The following is a 23,603-nucleotide window of genomic DNA, read 5'->3' on the forward strand; positions in this document are numbered from 1 at the left end:
CACCCCTTAATCCCCTCATTCCCCATGAAATGTCCAGATAATCCACTATGATATACATTATAGCCCTTCCAACATCCCTAGGCACTCCCCTTACATCTAGTAGTAAAGCCCTTAAAAGCGGCAAACGACCCCCCCCCAACAGTCTGATAACCCCACCCATCCATGATCTCACCCCCTCCAAGGAGGTACAAAAAAAGACCACATGAAACGCCGTTTCAACATCACCACAAAACTGACAAAAAGCCTCTTCCACAAACCCCATACTACGTAACACCTCCTTGGAAGCCAGAATCCCCATGATAAACCTATATACTAATTCTCTTACTCTAGCCGGTATCCGAAGCTTACTAAAATCTTTCCAAATAACCCCCCAATCATACGTTGGATACACGGCTACCCCTTGCATAATTCCTTGACCTTTCACTACCCTCACCAACCGTTTCACTTTGATTTTATCCACCTGTTGCACTGTCAATAAAAATCTCAACATATCTTCACAAACCCTCAATTCCTTCCCACTCCACCATTTACGTGCCTCCTCCATAACTCTTCCTACTTTAGCGCCCCTCACACCCCCTTCCCTCATATACCTCCACTTGATATATACAGCCATTACTCTCAGTCCTAAAGGCAACAAACCTAAACCCCCTCTCCGAACATCCGTCATAACTACCTCCTTACTTAACCATGCCCTCCCAAATCCCCACACAAACTTCAGCACCCTCCTCTGCATTTCCACAATATCTCGTACCTCTAAGGGAAAAACCTCTGCCACCCCCCATACCTTGCTATAGACAAGTGAATTTACCACCACTACCCTCTGATGTAAAGCTAAGTCCCTCGCACTTAAACCTCCTAGTCTACTTAAAACCTTACCCGTGACAGACTCCGAATTTACCCTTCTGCATGCCTGCACTTCCGCCAAATACCATATCCCACATACCTTGATTCTGTCAACCACTGTCCATCCTAACCCCATCCCCAAGCCCCCCCCTATCCAATTACCGACCTCTAGTAACCTTGATTTCACCGTATTAACTCTCATTCCGGTATTCATACCAAACATCTGAATCACTCTACCCACCCTCCTTAACTCCTCCTTACCCCTTAGCAAAACAGTAGTATCATCCACATACCCAACGATGCCCCCTTTGCACCCCCCTTCCATCTCCTGATTGTTCATTACCCTCTCAACAGACTCATAAAAAGGATTCTGCACACACGCAAAGAGCAGCTGTGACATCGGACAGCCCTGCCTCAAACCTCTCTCCATTGGTACACTTTCACCCAACCTCCCATTGACCTGTACCCTCACCTCTGCCCCATCATACAGGGTGTTCACCCACCTCACTACCCCCTCCCGAAACCCCAACCTCTCTAAGCAAACCCCTAAGAAATCTCTGTCCACGCAATCATAAGCATTCACCCAATCTAAACCTAGTATTCCCCCTCCCGTACATCTCTCTAGAAAATCCCTAATCAAACCATGTCCATCCCTCATCCTTCTTCCCGGAATTCCCAACTGTCCCCTATGTAACACTAAACCCAACACTTTCCTCATTCTGTTGCCCAAAACCTTAGCAAAAATCTTGTAATCCGAGCACATTAACGTAATCGCACGGTAATCATTCAAAACTCGGCATTCCTTCTTTTTGGGCACTAAAACCGTGACACCCGTTCTTTGTGATTTCCCCATCCTCCCACTACTTAACATACAATTCAAAACCCCCACCAGACAATGCCGTACACTCCCCCAATGATACCTATAAAAATCGTTTGGTATTCCGTCTATGCCTGGGGTTTTACCCTGGCACATCCCAAAAACTGCCTCCTCCACCTCCTCTACATTAATACTACCCTCGATTCTGTCACTGTCCTGCTCACTTAATACCCTATTAAACCCTTCATCCCCAAACCGTCCCTCACCCACTCCCCTGCCAACCCTCCTCCACTTCTCCCTAAACCAAAAATCTGCATACAAACTAATATTTTCCGTGGTGGATAGGCCTTGACCCTCCTCAAAGCCACCCCCCCCTGTACCTGCCTCAATATACGCCAAGGTGGTCTTCGCCTGCCGTTCCTTAAACCTCCTTAATACAAAACCCGATGGCCTATCTCCCCTTAAGACATCCTCCAACCCTGCCCTAACTCGAATTGCCTCAAATTTTTCATTGTGAATTTCCGCCAACCTATTTCGCAAACGTTCCATGTCCTCACTCCGCCCCACCCGTTCCTCTGCATAACAGTCATTTAACTGACCCTCAAGATAATTTTGTAGGCCATAGCTCCACCTAGCCATCTCCTTACCCCGTACTTTAAAAATTTTCGCAATTTCAACTTTAGCCCTCATTTCCCACCAATCCAGCAAATCCATTTCCATATTCCTAGTCTCCCAAAAGGATTTCCACCAATCTTCAAACCCCGTAGGGTCACCCTCTTCCCTAAGTAGCCTCACATTTAATTTCCAGTATCCTGCATAAACTCTCACTATGCCATCTACCCTCAAATCTGCTATAACAGCACGATGATCAGAAAAACCCACATCGATAGTCCTCACCCTCTCCACACCTATGCCCTGCCTAACATAAATCCTATCTAACCGTGCCTCATATCCCCTACGAATAAAAGTGTGCTCCACTCCATATCCCCTACTTCCCACCACATCTACCACTCCAACATCTCGCAAAACATCCCGCAGAACCCCCAAAACACAACCCGCCCCCCTCGGAACCACATCACCCTTCCTAATGACACAATTCCAATCCCCACCAATCACCGTAAAAGCAGGTAAACCTCTCAAGTGATATACCAGAACCTCGCGTACAAAATCCACCTTCACTCTAGTGTTACTAGTTGCTGGCATGTACACACCTACAAAACTAACCCTCCTGGCCCCCCAAAACCCATCCACCCTGACAACCCTCCCACCCCCCCCTCCTCCCAACCCAGGATACGCAAAGGACTGGTCTCCTTTACCGCCACAGCCACACCTCCTTTCAACCTCAAAGCATCACATGTAAACAACCTATAACCTTTCAACAACAACTCACATCCTAACCTATGGTTATGTTCCTGCAAAAAACAGACATCAATACTAAATCTCCTCAAAACCCACTCTAACCATACCCTCTTGACCTCGGTTTTAAGACCGTTTACATTGAAAGTTACACACCTGAATTTTACAAGAATGGCGGCTTACCCCTGTGCCGCTGAGGCTTACTTGGTCCTCCTTTCATAGGTCTCGGTTCTTCTCTATCAATCCCTCGTTCCTGCCCTCCAACCCCTCCCTGTCCCTTCCCACCTAGCTTCCCATTGCCCCCCCCCCCCCCCCCCCCACCCATTGCTACCACAGCTGCCCACATCTTCTTCCCAGGCCTCTGCGCTGGTGTGAGGACTTCGTCCATGTCTGATGCCCCCGCTGATCTCTTGCGGGAGCTACCCTCTACATACATTTCTTCTGCAACCACATCTTCTTGATGGACCTCCACCACCACATTGCTCTCCTTTCGAACCTCACTCAAGTCTTCCTTACCCTGCTTCTGTTCATCCATCACCTTGTCATCACCTGACCTCACATCACTTTCCACACCAATCTCCGACTCTTCCAAAAAATCCTTCAGCACAGCCTCCAAAATCCCGTCCTGAGCTGACTCTGCATTAACTAACGGTCTGTCTGACGGCGATATTCCCTCCCCCCCCGTTTCCACTGGTAGTGTAACACACGTCTCCAAAACCACCTCTGCCCTGTCGACCTCCTCACTCCATAGGCCTGTACCCCGGCTTTCCACTTCACCCGTCATAACATCCGTGGCTTCTAATGGCGTATCCACAGAGGCTGTCTCCTGACGCCTTGGCTCCTGTCTCCTGGGGCATTGTGCCACCATGTGCTCATAAGAGTCACATAAACGGCACGTCTTCCTCTGCCCCGCATAGTGTACAAAAACCTGTGTTCTATGGTTACGCAATGTAACATATGATGGTATCGGTCTCCTCAGGGTCATTTTCAGTGTGCAGGATCCTTCCGGCATCCCCTCATAAGGGCCGTCCCTCCACATTCCCATGCTCGTCGAGTGTACAGTTCCATAACCACTGAATACTTCTTGTAAGCTGTATGCTGTTGCCTCAAAAGGTACATTCCTTACCTTCACCCAAGTAAAATACTTAGACACATCATGCAAGCATACTTCCACTGCCGAATTGATGCTCATCCGTCGTTCTTGAAATTCATCTACGATGGTAGAGTAGAAGTCAGCCCTCATGAACTTCACGAAGACCCTTGACATTCCATTCAATGCCACACCATACAGCTCTTCATTGGGGATGCCATAACAGTCCCTGATAATGCTTGGCAGGAGAACGTTCATCGTGTCGTTGCTTAAAGATCCTCTAACCAGCTGAATGCAGACTGTATTTATGCGTCGGTACAGTCGGTCCGCCATCTTGGTGCTAATACTATGTTTTCCTCACCAGGTGGCGTGCAAGAGAACCAGTAGAAGCGTCCTCTCTCCCCGCAGGTCGAGAGACGAATGCAAACATTTTTAAAATATATTTAGTAGGATAAGGCTAAAATAAATTGCTCTTGTTATAATAAGGTTAGGTAAGTTTTCTAAGATTCTTCTGGTGCAAAATTAAAAATGTTTACATTAACATCAATTAAAAAAAATATTTCTTTAAAATTATAAGAGAAATTTTTAGAAAGGACTTAATTTTAAACGAGTTCTTGCTAATTTTTTTTTTTATATTTTTATTAGAAACCTTACAAAAGTACAAAGGATGCATAATCAAGTACAGGAATACAAAACATTCTTTTGTGCTACTAGTACCAGGTTATTCCCGGCTGGAACAAGTATTATAACATCTTGTTATAGCGAATAATACACGCTGAGGCAAACCTCACTAATGTATAACAGTCATTAATAGTTGCCGCCAAGCCATTGTACCCAACGACAACACACCAAAATGATACTTTACATAGTTTAACAATATAAAATGAATACCTGACATGTCCTATCACAAAAACAACATACAAATGTACATATCACAAGATTACTAAAGTTGAAATTTTCATACACGACGAAACCATAACCACCTTTAACATACAATATATGTACTACACATATGTCAGTAAAGTAAAAAGACCCTAACCAAAGCTACCATAACTACAAAAACAAGACAAAACTCTAACATACCCTCTATGACAGGGTACAGAATATTGGTTAAGTTATGTTACATTATATCCTAACCAATAGGAATTCGCAGGAACGTATGATTCCTTATGCACAAATGAGAAACAGTATTTTACTATTATTAATGTTAACCCTCTAATACAATAATCCTGCTACAGAAAACAGAACAAAATAAATGTAACATACAATAATAACATAACCTAAAACAAGTTTTTATAACCAACCTCGGCACATTAAAGGGTTTAAACCCAAACCCTATACATAATTTTTATTTAAAACAGAGCAAATACAATAATGATAATAGTATAAAATTAAAAACCCTACTAGATATTACAAAAACTCTAGTACACAACCCAGGTACATTTTAAGAACACCATAGATCAAGGCCATATTACAACCATATACATAACCCACAACCATATACATAACCTATAAACCCTCCTTTTATAATAAACATTATTGCCAGTGCAGACACAGCCGACACTTCTACCCCCCCCCCCTCCCCGTATGTACAGTCCCCGTTCTAAATAACATACATTGAATTATCCTAATGAAAGGTCATACCCTGACCTCATCAAAACCTAAAAGTAGGTAGTGCATGAACAAGACAAAAACACAAAATTTACAGACTAAAATAGATATGAAAATTACATTCCTATACGCATACACTGTAATAAGTAGAAGAATATACACCACCAATATGATATCAAAAATTAATGTTAACCATGAATTACAAACATTCAAAACTTTGCATATCGTGAAAATCACACTCAAAATGCAAAATAATACACCACATGCCACATTAGCGGTACAATACTAGGCTATGTAAATTATTTAAAGAACCCGAGACTAAAATAAAACTAGAGAAGTAATAAGGATAAGGCTGCTGTAATGTGCCAGTCCCAAAAGAACTGACACGTATCTCAGAAAAATTTTGTGTTGATACCAACGTGCCAATCTAATTACTTAAAAACGAGATCCTAAGGGCTCGGTATCCTGGCTTTCAAGGAAATTTTAAACCCAGTGAACATAACCATCAGGCTTAGAAATGTAACCCTGGAAACCACACTTATATCTCACTATGACAAACATTCTCGTGAAACATGGCGTACCATCCATACCTAATTCTCACTACCTTCCTCTTACACACTACATCAGTTCCAGATAAAACCAAAAACAACCCCCCCCCTTTACATCCCCCCATAAGGAGACCACTCCTTTGTCCATCCTCAGGGACCCCGCCTAAGGGAACCCACAGTGAGGTTCCTATAACCTTCCGGGAAACTTTTTTCCCAAGACGCCCCATAAACCAACTTATTCCTACACTTCGTCCTATAGAATCTAGCCGCCAACGCTTTTATCCTCATATCACCCCTTAATCCCCTCATTCCCCATGAAATGTCCAGATAATCCACTATGATATACATTATAGCCCTTCCAACATCCCTAGGCACTCCCCTTACATCTAGTAGTAAAGCCCTTAAAAGCGGCAAACGACCCCCCCCCAACAGTCTGATAACCCCACCCATCCATGATCTCACCCCCTCCAAGGAGGTACAAAAGAAGACCACATGAAACGCCGTTTCAACATCACCACAAAACTGACAAAAAGCCTCTTCCACAAACCCCATACTACGTAACACCTCCTTGGAAGCCAGAATCCCCATGATAAACCTATATACTAATTCTCTTACTCTAGCCGGTATCCGAAGCTTACTAAAATCTTTCCAAATAACCCCCCAATCATACGTTGGATACACGGCTACCCCTTGCATAATTCCTTGACCTTTCACTACCCTCACCAACCGTTTCACTTTGATTTTATCCACCTGTTGCACTGTCAATAAAAATCTCAACATATCTTCACAAACCCTCAATTCCTTCCCACTCCACCATTTACGTGCCTCCTCCATAACTCTTCCTACTTTAGCGCCCCTCACACCCCCTTCCCTCATATACCTCCACTTGATATATACAGCCATTACTCTCAGTCCTAAAGGCAACAAACCTAAACCCCCTCTCCGAACATCCGTCATAACTACCTCCTTACTTAACCATGCCCTCCCAAATCCCCACACAAACTTCAGCACCCTCCTCTGCATTTCCACAATATCTCGTACCTCTAAGGGAAAAACCTCTGCCACCCCCCATACCTTGCTATAGACAAGTGAATTTACCACCACTACCCTCTGATGTAAAGCTAAGTCCCTCGCACTTAAACCTCCTAGTCTACTTAAAACCTTACCCGTGACAGACTCCGAATTTACCCTTCTGCATGCCTGCTCTTCCGCCAAATACCATATCCCACATACCTTGATTCTGTCAACCACTGTCCATCCTAACCCCATCCCCAAGCCCCCCCCTATCCAATTACCGACCTCTAGTAACCTTGATTTCACCGTATTAACTCTCATTCCGGTATTCATACCAAACATCTGAATCACTCTACCCACCCTCCTTAACTCCTCCTTACCCCTTAGCAAAACAGTAGTATCATCCACATACCCAACGATGCCCCCTTTGCACCCCCCTTCCATCTCCTGATTGTTCATTACCCTCTCAACAGACTCATAAAAAGGATTCTGCACACACGCAAAGAGCAGCTGTGACATCGGACAGCCCTGCCTCAAACCTCTCTCCATTGGTACACTTTCACCCAACCTCCCATTGACCTGTACCCTCACCTCTGCCCCATCATACAGGGTGTTCACCCACCTCACTACCCCCTCCCGAAACCCCAACCTCTCTAAGCAAACCCCTAAGAAATCTCTGTCCACGCAATCATAAGCATTCACCCAATCTAAACCTAGTATTCCCCCTCCCGTACATCTCTCTAGAAAATCCCTAATCAAACCATGTCCATCCCTCATCCTTCTTCCCGGAATTCCCAACTGTCCCCTATGTAACACTAAACCCAACACTTTCCTCATTCTGTTGCCCAAAACCTTAGCAAAAATCTTGTAATCCGAGCACATTAACGTAATCGCACGGTAATCATTCAAAACTCGGCATTCCTTCTTTTTGGGCACTAAAACCGTGACACCCGTTCTTTGTGATTTCCCCATCCTCCCACTACTTAACATACAACTCAAAACCCCCACCAGACAATGCCGTACACTCCCCCAATGATACCTATAAAAATCGTTTGGTATTCCGTCTATGCCTGGGGTTTTACCCTGGCACATCCCAAAAACTGCCTCCTCCACCTCCTCTACATTAATACTACCCTCGATTCTGTCACTGTCCTGCTCACTTAATACCCTATTAAACCCTTCATCCCCAAACCGTCCCTCACCCACTCCCCCGCCAACCCTCCTCCACTTCTCCCTAAACCAAAAATCTGCATACAAACTAATATTTTCCGTGGTGGATAGGCCTTGACCCTCCTCAAAGCCACCCCCCCCCCTGTACCTGCCTCAATATACGCCAAGGTGGTCTTCGCCTGCCGTTCCTTAAACCTCCTTAATACAAAACCCGATGGCCTATCTCCCCTTAAGACATCCTCCAACCCTGCCCTAACTCGAATTGCCTCAAATTTTTCATTGTGAATTTCCGCCAACCTATTTCGCAAACGTTCCATGTCCTCACTCCGCCCCACCCGTTCCTCTGCATAACAGTCATTTAACTGACCCTCAAGATAATTTTGTAGGCCATAGCTCCACCTAGCCATCTCCTTACCCCGTACTTTAAAAAATTTCCCAATTTCAACTTTAGCCCTCATTTCCCACCAATCCAGCAAATCCATTTCCATATTCCTAGTCTCCCAAAAGGATTTCCACCAATCTTCAAACCCCGTAGGGTCACCCTCTTCCCTAAGTAGCCTCACATTTAATTTCCAGTATCCTGCATAAACTCTCACTATGCCATCTACCCTCAAATCTGCTATAACAGCACGATGATCAGAAAAACCCACATCGATAGTCCTCACCCTCTCCACACCTATGCCCTGCCTAACATAAATCCTATCTAACCGTGCCTCATATCCCCTACGAATAAAAGTGTGCTCCACTCCATATCCCCTACTTCCCACCACATCTACCACTCCAACATCTCGCAAAACATCCCGCAGAACCCCCAAAACACAACCCGCCCCCCTCGGAACCACATCACCATTCCTAATGACACAATTCCAATCCCCACCAATCACCGTAAAAGCAGGTAAACCTCGCAAGTGATATACCAGAACCTCGCGTACAAAATCCACCTTCACTCTAGCGTTACTAGTTGCTGGCATGTACACACCTACAAAACTAACCCTCCTATCCCCCCAAAACCCATCCACCCTGACAACCCTCCCACCCCCCCCCTCCTCCCAACCCAGGATACGCAAAGGACTGGTCTCCTTTACCGCCACAGCCACACCTCCTTTCAACCTCAAAGCATCACATGTAAACAACCTATAACCTTTCAACAACAACTCACATCCTAACCTATGGTTATGTTCCTGCAAAAAACAGACATCAATACTAAATCTCCTCAAAACCCACTCTAACCATACCCTCTTGACCTCGGCTTACCCCTCTGCCGCTGAGGCTTACTTGGTCCTCCTTTCATAGGTCTCGGTTCTTCTCTATCAATCCCTCGTTCCTGCCCTCCAACCCCTCCCTGTCCCTTCCCACCTAGCTTCCCATTGCCCCCCCCCTCCTCCCGAACTTGCCTTTGCTACCACAGCTGCCCACATCTTCTTCCCAGGCCTCTGCGCTGGTGTGAGGACTTCGTCCATGTCTGATGCCCCCGCTGATCTCTTGCGGGAGCTACCCTCTACACACATTTCTTCTGCAACCACATCTTCTTGATGGACCTCCACCACCACATTGCTCTCCTTTCGAACCTCACTCAAGTCTTCCTTACCCTGCTTCTGTTCATCCATCACCTTGTCATCACCTGACCTCACATCACTTTCCACACCATGCTCCGACTCTTCCAAAAAATCCTTCAGCACAGCCTCCAAAATCCCGTCCTGAGCTGACTCTGCAGTACCTAACGGTCTGTCTGACAGCGATATTCCCTCCCCCCCCGTTTCCACTGGTAGTGTAACACACGTCTCCAAAACCACCTCTGCCCTGTCGACCTCCTCACTCCATAGGCCTGTACCCCGGCTTTCCACTTCACCCGTCATAACATCCGTGGCTTCTAATGGCGTATCCACAGAAGCTGTCTCCTGACGCCTAGGCCCCTGTCTCCTGGGGCATTGTGCCACCATGTGCTCATAAGAGTCACATAAACGGCACGTCTTCCTCTGCCCCGCATAGTGTACAAAAACCTGTGTTCTATGGTTATGCAATGTAACATATGATGGTATCGGTCTCCTCAGGGTCATTTTCAGTGTGAAGGATCCTTCCGGCATCCCCTCATAAGGGCCGTCCCTCCACATTCCCATGCTCGTCGAGTGTACAGTTCCATAACCACTGAACACATCTTGTAGGCTGTATGCTGTTGCCTCAAAAGGTACATTCCTTACCTTCACCCAAGTAAAATACTTAGACACATCATGCAAGCATACTTCCACTGCCGAATTGATACTTATCCGTCGTTCTTGAAATTCATCTACGATGGTAGAGTAGAAGTCAGCCCTCATGAACTTCACGAAGACCCTTGACATTCCATTCAATGCCACACCATACAGCTCTTCATTGGGGATGCCATAACAGTCCCTGATAATGCTTGGCAGGAGAACGTTCATCGTGTCGTTGCTTAAAGATCCTTTAACCAGCTGAATGCAGACAGTATTAATACGCCGGTACAGTCGGTCCGCCATCTTGGTGCTAATACTATGTTTTCCTCACCAGGTGGCGTGCAAGAGAACCAGTAGAAGCGTCCTCTCTCCCCGCAGGTCGAGAGACGAATTTCCTAATTGACCAGTTTTACATATTCGGCACGACATACACATACTACCTCCTTACCCTTCTGTTAGTGACTTTGTAAATGGTCCAAACTGGACCGAAACGTCGTCGTAAGCGCTCCCCTCTCTTATGTGCGGGTTACTTGCACATCATATATAGTGTTGACAACTTGAAGTCGTGTACTATCAGTTAATAGATTATTTAAAATATATTTTGTTTGATTAATTGTTTATGGTGTTTAAATAACGTGTGACTTTTTCCAGACACACAAGTCTCCAGGTAGCCCATGAGGTGGTCTTATAGATTTAGCGTTGTCAGTGATTCCACTACTGTCTACCTTCTCTCCTAGTGTGGTCTTGTATCCCCTTTCTGTCTGTTGGGTTTCAGTGATACAAAGTCTGTCTTAACTTTTCTTGTTGGTGTTGATCTATGAACCTGTTTTGTTACATTTCAGTGTTAAAGAAAATCCATACCTGAAGTGGAAGATTCCTGCGTACTTTGTAGTGGTAAAGTCCTGGTCATTAGGTACCACGCGTCGCAGTAGTCCAGGGTTGAGAGTTATGGCTGACATTGCTGACACGAACCAACAATCTCCTGTGACGAATAGGCAAGTAAGGATAAACATTTACAATCACTTATGACCCTTATAAATATCTACAGTCGATCAGTCTTTAAATGAACGCTGTTAAATTAGAAACAGTTTAAGTAATATAATCATTGTTGTATAGCCTCTCATGGCTGGTGTTTATCATAGTTAAAAGCATCATCTTCCCTTCTCCTCTCCCTTCCTTTTTATCCTTCATGCGAGTCCAATTATACATACCCAGCTCCCCCTGCACCACGGAGAATCTGTCAGCATGATCCATGAACTTGGGGTTATCAACCAGCTCCTGAAGTTCAGTTTGGAGTTTTAACAATTAGTGTCCATTAAACTTGGGATAAAAACTCTTGTGACATTGTAGTTTTTTTGCATTGTACACATTTATGGTTAAATTTCTTGACCAATGATACTAGCCACCTCAGGAGTATAACTGCCAACTTTTCTCTATCAATGAAAATTTGGCTCCTCAACGCCCATTCTTTACGCAAAACTAAACAAGAGAAATTTACTACACTAGATTTATCTGTACCTCAACTTTATATTAATTAATTTTATAAGGTGATTAAACCTGACAGTGGCGATAATTAACATATTTTCTAATTTAATGACAATGGAAACTGTTAACATTAAAATAAAAACAACGCGAGTAGTTCACCTTTGGTCTCTTCCATTGGAGCGTCGTGTGGAACCCGATAGACCTTTGGTCTGCGGGGAACTCTGGGTCCTGGAACAACCTGTCCTGGACCCAACACTGAGCCCTCAGCTTGCTGTAATCCTGCCCATGGTACACTCCCAGCCTCTCCTCAACAACCATCCCTGATCCTTGGCGAGGCTTCCTTCCTTGGCGAGGCTTCCTTCCTTGGCGAGGCTTCCTTCCTTCTTCGGCGAGACTGTCGGCAAGGAAGAGAGAATTAATAATCCACAGGTAAATATGCGACTTAAAGTTCCAGTAACAGACGATACGTATATGTGCTTTTGCACAAACCAAAAATACGATAAAACATAAAACAAGTGTTGTATACTGAGGCTTCTTACAAAGGCTTCTCATTAAACTGAAGGAGGCCTAAGTGAGAGGGCGAAACTATTGACAGTTACGAAATTATGTTGAGGTAACCTAAACTATCATTCAGATAACTGAGAAGGGATTGAAAGGCATTGGGCATTTAAGAGGATGGAGCAGAATAGGATGACTTAGAGGGTATTAAGATCTAATGTGGAAGGTATAGGTTGTCCAAATGAAGAATGGATGGAGGAAAGATAAAGGAGGTTTCGATTGCTAGAGGCTTGAGTACCCAACATGCTTGTGTGAACGCGTTGAATTGGAGGGAATGGAGAGAAGTATTTACTTTTGTGGTTTGACGTGCTGTTGGAGTGTGAATTAGTTAATATTTGTAAAGGAATTCAGTGAAACCAGTTACACGGATTTGAGTCCATAATGTAGGAAGTACAGTGCCTTCATTATGAAGGAGAATCATCAGAACTGCGATACCGGTACGCTTGTGGCAAGGCAGTGTTTGAACGACGGTGAATGTTGCGACACTTCAGGCTCGCTGGCGAAACCCCAGGCTCCTGATCAAGTCTCAAGTGCAAAATGATATTGACCTGATTCCTTCAGAAGTACAAAGAAATATCAGGAACTTTATCTTTTGCAAGAATGGTATATAATACCGACAAGATGAAATTAAGACACATGTGCAACATCTGGGTATCTTTATTGTAGACGTTTCGCCATCCAGTGGCTTTATCAATACAAATTCTAGGACATAGCTTGAAGACAGTAGGACTATATACAGAAGATGAGGTAATCAGTCCCTCAACCTAGGAGAAGGTGCGAGAGCACCATAGTCGTGGAGATTCTGAAGCAGAAGCAAGGAGGTTGGCGTTTATATAGTAACGTCAGGTGTAGTAGACGAGGGCATAGTCACTGGTAGGCGGGATTCCCCAGTGGAAGTAGGTCCTTCCCAAAGAGATGGGTTAGTTGTAGTAGTAGTTGTGTAAGTCGTGAAGGTTATGTACATGTCCTCAGAATCAAGATTCCATGATGTTGCAGTGTCTGACAAGTTTTGCAAGAGTGGTATATAATACCGACAAGATGAAATTAAGACACATGTGCAACATCTGGGTATCTTTATTGTAGACGTTTCGTCATCCAGTGGCTTTATCAATACAAATTCTAGGACATAACTTGAAGACAGTAGAACTATGTACAGAAGATGAGGTAATCATCTTTCATTTGATAACTTATCATGATATTGTGAAGGTTAACACTGGCGCAGTTCACACACATCCAGGCATGCTAGCTAGTGTACAGATGGTGTACACACGCTGACCACTTTACATGTGCACACAAACTGTGTACGCAGATTACATGTTGTGGCATGCAAAGAGTACGTAACCTTTATTCGGCGCATGGACACACCCTCATTTACAGGCTATCTCCCCCAACCAGCGAACCAGGTTGCTAAGAGTTGATGATGGGGCCCCATCGTTCAACTAGTGACCAGGTTCTAGCCAATAAGAAGGTGGGATTGACAATCGCAGAGGTTATGTGGAAACCGCTCTCCTGTCTGCCCTTGTCATTCCCATTCTAGAGCTGGTTGAAGCACGGTCTGCTATCTTGTGGCTTCTATTTCTGCCTTGCTTACCGTGGAGTGCACTATATTTATCACTGTACATAGTGTACATATTGCTGTTATAAATTGGTGAAGGATAATATAAGTCTAAACTTTTTCTACTGTGTTTATTTGCTCCCATTACACCTGGGATAACAGGCCATTTGAAATCCTAGGTTGTAATACATGTGCACCCAGACCACTTTACATGTGCACACAAATTGTGTACGCAGATCACATGTGCACACAGACCACTTTACATGTGCATGCAGACTACATGTGCAGACGACTTTACACACACACACACACACACACACACACACACACACACACACACACACACACACACACACGCAACACACCACACACACTGGCACGCTCACTATACCTTTAGACTAGTTGAATTCTTGCCAATTAACCGCATGGGTTGAAGACCTCCCTAGTGGTGTTCCTCACTGCTCACTAACATTCCCCACCGCAGCTAACCTCTCAATCAACCCTTATCGCACTTCCTTCTACCCCTTCCCCTCAATAACCCCCCCCCCTCCTCCATAATCACGTAGCAAACTTCATCCTCTCTCGCATGTTTCTTAAGTCAGTGAAAAAAAGAACGAACATGAATACAACTTTCAAGGTGCTGATTCCTTCTAGTGCTGAAATACACTCGAATGTGCCGACAGATAGTTTGTAGTTGTTGTCAGGCTGGATGATAATCCCAACAAACTTATGGAAGATGCTCAAGAATCTGGGAGTTAAACATCTGCTCATATTTATTTCGAGGTGCTAGCCTTCTGTTTTTGTGGGTGTATCGTAAGATGTACCTCGTGGTAGTATTGTAAGGTGTACCCCGTGGTAGTATTGTAAAGTGTACCTCGTGGTAGTATTGTAAGGTGTACCTCTCCTCTTGGTAGTATTTTAAGGTCCATCTTGTGGTAGTATTGTAAGGTGTACCTTGTAGTTGTATTGTAAGGTGTACCTTGTGGTTGTATTGTAATATCCATCTTGTGGTAGTATTGTCTAGTGTACCTTGTGGTAATGTCGTAAGGTCTACTTTGCGGTAATGTTGTAAGGTCTACCTTGTGGTAATGTCGTAAGGTCTACCTTGTGGTAATGTTGTAAGGTCTACCTTGTGGTAATGTCGTAAGGTCTACCTTGTGGTAATGTCGTAAGGTCTACCTTGTGGTAATGTCGTAAGGTCTACCTTGTGGTAATGTCGTAAGGTCTACTTTGTGGTATGTCGTAAGGTCTACCTTGTAGCAATATCGTAAAGTCTACCTTGTAGTAATATTGTAAGGTCTACCTTGTAGTAATATCGTAAAGTCTACCTTGTAGTAATATTGTAAGGTCTACCTTGTAGTAATATCGTAAGATCTACCTTGTGGTAATATCGTAAGATCTACCTTGTGATAATGTAAGATCTACCTTGTGGTATATTGTAAGATCTACCTTGTGGTAATATCGTTAGATCTACCTTGTGGTAATATCCTAAGATCTACCTTGTGGTAATATCCTAAGATCTACCTTGTGGTAATATCGTTAGATCTACCTTGTGGTAATATCCTAAGATCTACCTTGTGGTAATATCCTAAGATCTACCTTGTGGTAATATCGTTAGATCTACCTTGTGGTAATATCCTAAGATCTACCTTGTGGTAATATCCTAAGATCTACCTTGTGGTAATATCCTAAGATCTACCTTGTGGTAATATCCTAAGATCTACCTTGTGGTAATATCCTAAGATCTACCTTGTGGTAATATCCTAAGATCTACCTTGTGGTAATATCCTAAGATCTACCTTGTGGTAATATCCTAAGATCTACCTTGTGGTAATATCCTAAGATCTACCTTGTGGTAATATCCTAAGATCTACCTTGTGGTAATATCCTAAGATCTACCTTGTGGTACCCCTCAAGGAAGGTTCCTTGATGTTGGTGAGGGGCTCTTGATTTAGGGAATTGGATCTGTGCTCCAGTTCCCCAAATTAAGCCTGAATGCCTTCCACATCCCCCCCTAGGCGCTGTATAATCCTCCGGGTTTAGCGCTTCCCCCTTGATTATAATAATAATACCTTGTGGTAATATCCTAAGATCTACCTTGTGGTAATATCCTAAGATCTACCTTGTGGTAATATCCTAAGATCTACCTTGTGGTAATATCCTAAGATCTACCTTGTGGTAATATCCTAAGATCTACCTTGTGGTAATATCCTAAGATCTACCTTGTGGTAATATCGTAAGATCTACCTTGTGGTAATATCGCAAGATATACCTTGTGGTAATATCGTAAGATCTACCTTGTGGTAATATCGTAAGATCTACCTTGTGGTAATATCGTAAGATCTACCTTGTGGTAATATCGTAAGATCTACCTTGTGGTAATATCGTAAGATCTACCTTGTGGTAATATCGTAAGATCTACCTTGTGGTAATATCGCAAGATCTACCTTGTGGTAATATCGTAAGATCTTCCTTGTGGTAATATCATAAGGTCTACTTCCTTGTGGTCCTGTACTTAACAGTCTTGAAGGCTTTTTATCATACGGTCTTCTAAGTTCGTCCTGAAGACATTTCGTAAAATACTGTAGTCCTATGGTAAGTTTTCCTTTTGTGGCTTAGGTCTTCCATATAGGTGTATCGTAAAATCTTTGTTTACGCCTCTCATTGTCATTCTTGTAAACTAGTGCCGACCGCCGGTGGAGTTCTGAAGACCTAACATCATCCCAGTGGATCCTATTCTGCTGAACCCTGACGACCAGATCTGTACCTCAGTGATTCTAAAGTTTATGATGAAAGTCAGTCGTTACTTTCTACTTCCCGTCTTCCGTCCTTTTGAAACCATTCATTATGTTAACATAAAATATTCGTTACTGAGTGCTGGAGCAGATCAAGATAGGAAAAGATTAGATGTTATCTTATCTCCTGTGTTTCACTTCCTGGCTGACACACTTGTATAAATAGAGATGGGAAGATTATAATATATAATATATATATATATATATATATATATATATATATATATATATATATATATATATATATATATATATATATATATGTGTCGTGCTGAATAGGCAGAACTTGCAATCTTGGCTTAAATAGCAACGCTCATCTTGCCATATAGGACAAGCGAAAATTTGTGTATGCAATAATTTCGCCAAAATCATTCTGAACCTAACGAGAAAAATATATTTCACTGTGTTTGTTTAGTATTAAATTATTGTATTACTTTTGTCACTACTACTACTATTACTACTACTACTACTACTACTACTACTACTACTACCACTAGTGAACATCGAAATGTTACCTCACTAGTATTGCCCCTCACTCAGAGCCTTTATATACCCTCTGTGTCCATGTATTGTTTGTAATGGCTTGATAAAGCTCCTGGAGAGCGAAACGTTGCCACAATAAAAAGTCACATTAGTTGCATTTGTGTCCTTTTACTTTACATATTGTCGGTAATTCTACCAACTTTATTACATAAATTATTGTAAACAAATCTAAAATATATTTAGCTGGGTTAGGCTAAAATAAATTGTTCTTGTTATAATAAGGTTAGGTAAGTTTTCTAAGATTCTTTTGGAGCAAAATTAAAAATTTTTACATTAACATTAATGAAAAAATATATCTTTAAACGTATAAGAGAAAATTTCAGAAAGGTCTTAATTTTAAAAGAGTTCTTGCTAATTGACCAGTTTTACATATTCGGCACGACATATATATAATGAGGCATTTAGAGATGTGAGAAACAAGGTGGTAAAAACATGAATAAATTTCTTGGCAGCTTCTCACGGGAGATCAAAAATGTTCTGAAGGACATAAAGCTCTCAGACTAACTGAATTTACAAGCTAAAACCTTCTGCCATATATATATCTTACCTTAGCTCAGTTCATAGCAGACCTATGACGTAAAGCCCTCTGCCAGCTGTATAGCCCTTGTGGTTTAGCGCTTCTTTTTTATTATAACAATAATGCCCTTCCCCAGGATGCCATCCGCAACAGTCTCCTAACATCTGGGTATGCTGTGCATTGCTAGATGATCAGGGACAACAGGTATAAGGAAGTTTGCCCACTGTCTCCACCAACCCTAGGCTCGATCCCTGATCCCCTGAGTGCGTGCAGTATCGGGCTTTCTAGTAGTACCCTGATACCTGTTTTTCCCTTTATTGCCTAAAATATGTAAAGCAACACTGTACCTAAATGGCAGGTTAGAGCGAAAGAATGACGGTGTACCGATTATGCCTTCCTGACATTGAGCTGTTTAATCCATACGGATTTAGCGCTTGCTTTTGATATAATAATTCATATAAATAATAATAATAGTAATAATAATAATTCCTGACACTGATTAGTCAATTTGTTTTCATGGGTTAACATTCCCACCTCCTGCCACTCACTCATCTTCCCTCAGACCCACCAACATACAACTATGCACACACACACACACACACCCTCCATCCACAGTTTCAAGAATAGGTATAACAGTCACCTAAAGCTACAATCTAGTGATTGTTGGCGAAAACAACCCAAAAAGTAGACCTAGGCGGTGCGTGTCGACTCTCACACGCTCAGGAAAACTTGCAAAGCTGGAAGCTTAATAACTTGGATGAGCTCGTCTACAATCCCTCATCGCTAAGACCTTCACAAGCCCCTCTAACTGCTACCATCCATCCACACAACTGCACCATTAATCGTAACATTGTGTGTATATCACATTTTTTTTTTTTTTTTGTTACTTCTAGCTTTCGTGCAGTCTTCAAAAAACGTCTCGCCAAATACAAGAAAATGATGAAAATATGTAATCTGTTTGTGATGGCAGGCGTCGTTGGACAGTGCCAGGACACCGGGGCAATTAGAAAAATACAACGTATTGGGAACTCCGGTGGTGAGAAAATTTATGGATAATTTTTCCAGCATTGTTTAAGTCATCCAGTAGTTGGTCAGGACAACAGAAACGGAAGAATTAGACACATGTGCAACATCTGGCTTTATCAATACAGTACATGGACATAAAGTATATGGAAGCATATACAAAATACAAGATAATCAGTCCCTCGGCCTAGGAGCAGGTGACGAGCGCCGTAGTCTTGAAGAATTTGAAGAACAGGCAAGACAAGACAAGAGGGAATAGGTAAGACTCGTGTGGGGTGAGCGGGGAAGTGGGATAGTGGAAGCACAGCAGAGACTGGCGCTTATATACTGGTATCAGATAAGGAAGGTGAAGCTGCACCTCCTTGGAACAGTGAATGGGGGGTAATCCGGTTTGATCTGAGGAAATTGAAAGTAGCATCAAAGTACATCCCTCCCCATTCTTCCTTGAAGGAGACACAGGGACAGAGCATCTCTGAACAAGTTACATATAATATCTGCCTTATGTGGTGGGCCGCCAGAGAACCTTCACAGTAACGAAGGATCTTGCCACACATGTTAAAGGTCAGGATTGTTAGGATTGTTAGCCCAAAAGTTTTTTTACAGCTCTATACATCACTAGTGAGGCCTCATTTAGATTATGCTGCTCAGTTTTGGTCCCCTTACTACAGGATGGATATAGACTCATTAGAGAACATACAGAGAAGAATGACTAAAATGATTTACTGTGTAAGGAACCTCCCGTATGAAGATAGACTTGAAGCCTTAAATCTCCACTCTCTGGAGAGGCGTAGAATGAGGGGAGATATCATTGAAGTGTATAAGTGGATGACGGGCATAAACAAGGGAGATATTAATAAAGTACTGAGGGTGTCGAACCATGTAAGAACCAGAAATAATGGATTTAAGTTGGATAAATTTAGATTTAGAAAGGACATAGGTAAGTACTGGTTTTCTAACAGAGTTGTAGATGCGTGGAACAGTCTTCCCAGTGGGGTGATAGAGGCTAGGACCTTGGGTAGCTTTAAGAAGAGACTGGACAAATATATGAGTTGGGAGGGGCAGGGTTTGATTGGTGTCACTGGGTACGGGAGTTATTTGGAAATAAATGGTATAAAATACCAACACAATGGTAATATAAACACAAATGCAGTATAATGTGATCCTTTATTGACTACGTTTCGCCCACACAGTGGGCTTTTTCAAGTCACAAACAGAACTACCTGGGGTGGAAGGAACGCGAGTATTTATAGTCCGGCTGAGGTCAGGTGAAGAATGCTGCATCTGATGATGTACCGAGTGGGGCTATAGAGTCTAAAAACTTGGGTAGCTTGGAAAGGAGATTGGATAAGTTTGTGAGCAGACCTTCTACAGTGTTCTTATGTGGGATAGCGATGAAGAAGTTTCTTGGCAAGTGGTTCAGCTATGTTATAGAAGCCACTATTCTGGTTGAAGTTGTCGGATATAGAAATAAGTGATGATTCCAGGATTCTTCGGTATTGAGTGTTGTCTTCTGTGGCGATAAGTCTTGAGTTTCTGTAGTTTATCAAGTGGTTGTGTGAATTACGGTGTTGTACGCAGGCATTCCTTGTGTCGTCAGACCTGCTTGCGTATTGGTGTTCTGAAATACGTGTTTGGAGGTCCCTTGATGTTTCGCCCACGTATAACTTGTTGCAGTCATTACAAGGGATTATGTATACCCCTGCAGAGGATGGAGGCTTGTCCTGCCTACTACTGGTGATGTCCTTGATGGTCGTGGTTGTGGAGGTAGATACTTGGAATGATGTTTTGGCAAAGATGTTAGAAACATGTTTGGCAATGGAGTTGGTGGGAAGGACTATGTATCTCTTCTCGGCAGTGTCTTCTCTGGGTGTGTTGAAGATGTTTAATGCTCGCCGTCTGCAGTCTCTGATGAAGTGACGAGGATAGTGGAGTTTGGAAAATACTTGTTCAATTATAGTGCATTCTTCCTCAAGGAACTCGTTGCTGCAGATTCTGAGTGCACGCAGGAAGAAGCCTATAATTACACCACGTTTGGTTTTGGTGTCGTGGTGAGAGTAGAAGTGGAGAAGATCGTTTTGGTTGGTGGGTTTTCGATAGACTTTAAAACGAAGTTCGTGGTCAGCTTTGCAGAGTAGAACATCAAGGAAAGGAAGAGTGTTGTCGACTTCTTCTTCAAGTGTGAACTGGATTGAAGGCTCGACCTGGTTGAGCTTGTCTTGGAGAGCTTGAACGTTGAAGCGTTTAGGAGTTATGACTGTAATGACTGCAACAAGTTATACGTGGGCGAAACATCAAGGGACCTCCAAACACGTATTTCAGAACACCAATACGCAAGCAGGTCTGACGACACAAGGAATGCCTGCGTACAACACCGTAATTCACACAACCACTTGATAAACTACAGAAACTCAAGACTTATCGCCACAGAAGACAACACTCAATACCGAAGAATCCTGGAATCATCACTTATTTCTATATCCGACAACTTCAACCAGAATAGTGGCTTCTATAACATAGCTGAACCACTTGCCAAGAAACTTCTTCATCGCTATCCCACATAAGAACACTGTAGAAGGTCTGCTCACAAACTTATCCAATCTCCTTTCCAAGCTACCCAAGTTTTTAGACTCTATAGCCCCACTCGGTACATCATCAGATGCAGCATTCTTCACCTGACCTCAGCCGGACTATAAATACTCGCGTTCCTTCCACCCCAGGTAGTTCTGTTTGTGACTTGAAAAAGCCCACTGTGTGGGCGAAACGTAGTCAATAAAGGATCACATTATACTGCATTTGTGTTTATATTACCACGGGAGTTATTTCTTGGGTAGCTTTAGGTAGAGGTCGTTTTGATAAGGACCTGCCTCGCATGGGCCAGTCGGCCTTCTGCAGTGTTCCTACATTCTTATGTTCTTATGTTCTTATGAATATTGGCGGGGCCACAACAAAAACTGAAGTTTATTACAATGATGTGGTTATTGCAGCTATTGTATAAATGTATAATAATCTGTAAAAGCCATGTAAAATAAACCCGGATAATATTCATCTTAGCTCCTGCACTAAGAGGTATCACTGGTACCTGAGTACATAGACTGAGTTAATATTTAGTCTTATTCTAAGGATTGCATTATAATTATTGATGTTAGTGTATAGGTGAACTCCAGCCTTCAATGTTCCACACGCAACTAACTGGTCTTCAGCCTAACGCAGTAACTACATGGTTAACATTGATTGCAAGAACCTCGACTCAGGTGGTAAATGGGTCACTGTCACTTCCCTTTACACTTGTAATATACAAGGTATCGATGTTGCTCTGGTTACGTAACTTTGCGATTTATTGCGCTCTTAAGAGAAGTGATAGCGTCTCAACGATATTCGATATGCCTTGTCAGTTTTAACAAGGCCTATAAATTAGACAAAACGCATTGTTATACTGTTTCTCTCTCTCTCTCTCTCTCTCTCTCTCTCTCTCTCTCTCTCTCTCTCTCTCTCTCTCTCTCTCTCTCTCTCTCTCTCTCTCTCTCTCTCTCTCTCTCTCTCTCTCTCGCTCTCTCTCTCTCATACTCTTATACTCTTTCTTATACTCTCAGTACGTGGGAGTGTAGCTCTAGTTGTGTTTTATAGATAAACACACAGGAAGAACCTGCTGCACCACACTTTTCTCAAGAAATGGAAGGACGAACAACGATTATCATCGGTTAACCTGCGTAAGATATGTAAAAGTGTACACAGAGGTGAGAGGCAAGTTTACTCGTGAATAGCACTCCTAGAATGCAAGAACAATGTCCTAGGCACAGTTTAACTACAGAGACATATGAAGACTTCTATTAGAAACCTTCAGCAATATCATTTTGAGAAAGCATTATAGTAACTAATGAATATTTCAAGGCTAACTGATGTTTCATTAAGAAAAAGAATGTAGTTTACTAAATGCACAAAATCTGGTAATAATAAAAATAATTTAAAATTTTGATGGGTCAGCACAAGGCTAGACTGGTGAAAATGAATAAGAAAAGTGAGTAGTTAGTTTATTAAATGAAGAGTAAAATTTGGCTTGGGCCAAGTTTTACTCTGAGCAACAATTACGTACTTGTGAGGGAAAAGCCGGTAATAAGTTGGGTTTGGTTGTTCAGACAGCCAGGAGCCATTAGCACTACCATCTAGCGGGCCGAGGCTAAACTCCTGTTTCTGGTGTCTGATTTGCTTTAATTTCTACTCCACCTCCACTCTTCTGACCAGGTAAGGTGATCTACCAGGAGTATTTCTGTTCATTGTTTCTGATTTTCCTGTTTACCTGTAATGACATTAAAGTAGAATACTACCCTTTGTCTTTCTTCAATGTTATAATTATTTAACTTTTATGTAACTAGTGTATCTTCTTTATCGTCAGCTCTGCTGCTGGCCTGGTCAGCCAGGGTAGACGCTAGTAAATTGGTGGTGACAGGATGTTCCAGAACATCGGACGAACACCACCATTCAGGATAAC

General features: G+C 42.9%; 1 protein-coding gene across 1 annotated transcript in view; it reads right to left on the reverse strand.

The window, feature by feature from the left end:
* Positions 1-14,745, reverse strand: part of LOC138854116 (calpain-1 catalytic subunit-like) — a 27,486-nt gene extending 12,741 nt beyond the window's left edge. The window contains exons 1-4 of the mRNA XM_070095288.1: positions 14,631-14,745; positions 12,286-12,520; positions 11,853-11,919; positions 11,503-11,623 (exon numbers count right to left, since the gene is read on the reverse strand). Coding sequence (XP_069951389.1) covers positions 11,503-11,623; positions 11,853-11,919; positions 12,286-12,444 — 347 coding nt within the window. The 5' untranslated portion in view covers positions 12,445-12,520; positions 14,631-14,745. The remainder of the gene's footprint in view (positions 1-11,502; positions 11,624-11,852; positions 11,920-12,285; positions 12,521-14,630) is intronic.
* Positions 14,746-23,603: the final 8,858 nt, after the last annotated feature.

The sequence above is a fragment of the Cherax quadricarinatus genome, chromosome 4 (assembly GCF_038502225.1).
Source record: "Cherax quadricarinatus isolate ZL_2023a chromosome 4, ASM3850222v1, whole genome shotgun sequence".
NCBI lineage: Eukaryota > Metazoa > Arthropoda > Malacostraca > Decapoda > Parastacidae > Cherax > Cherax quadricarinatus.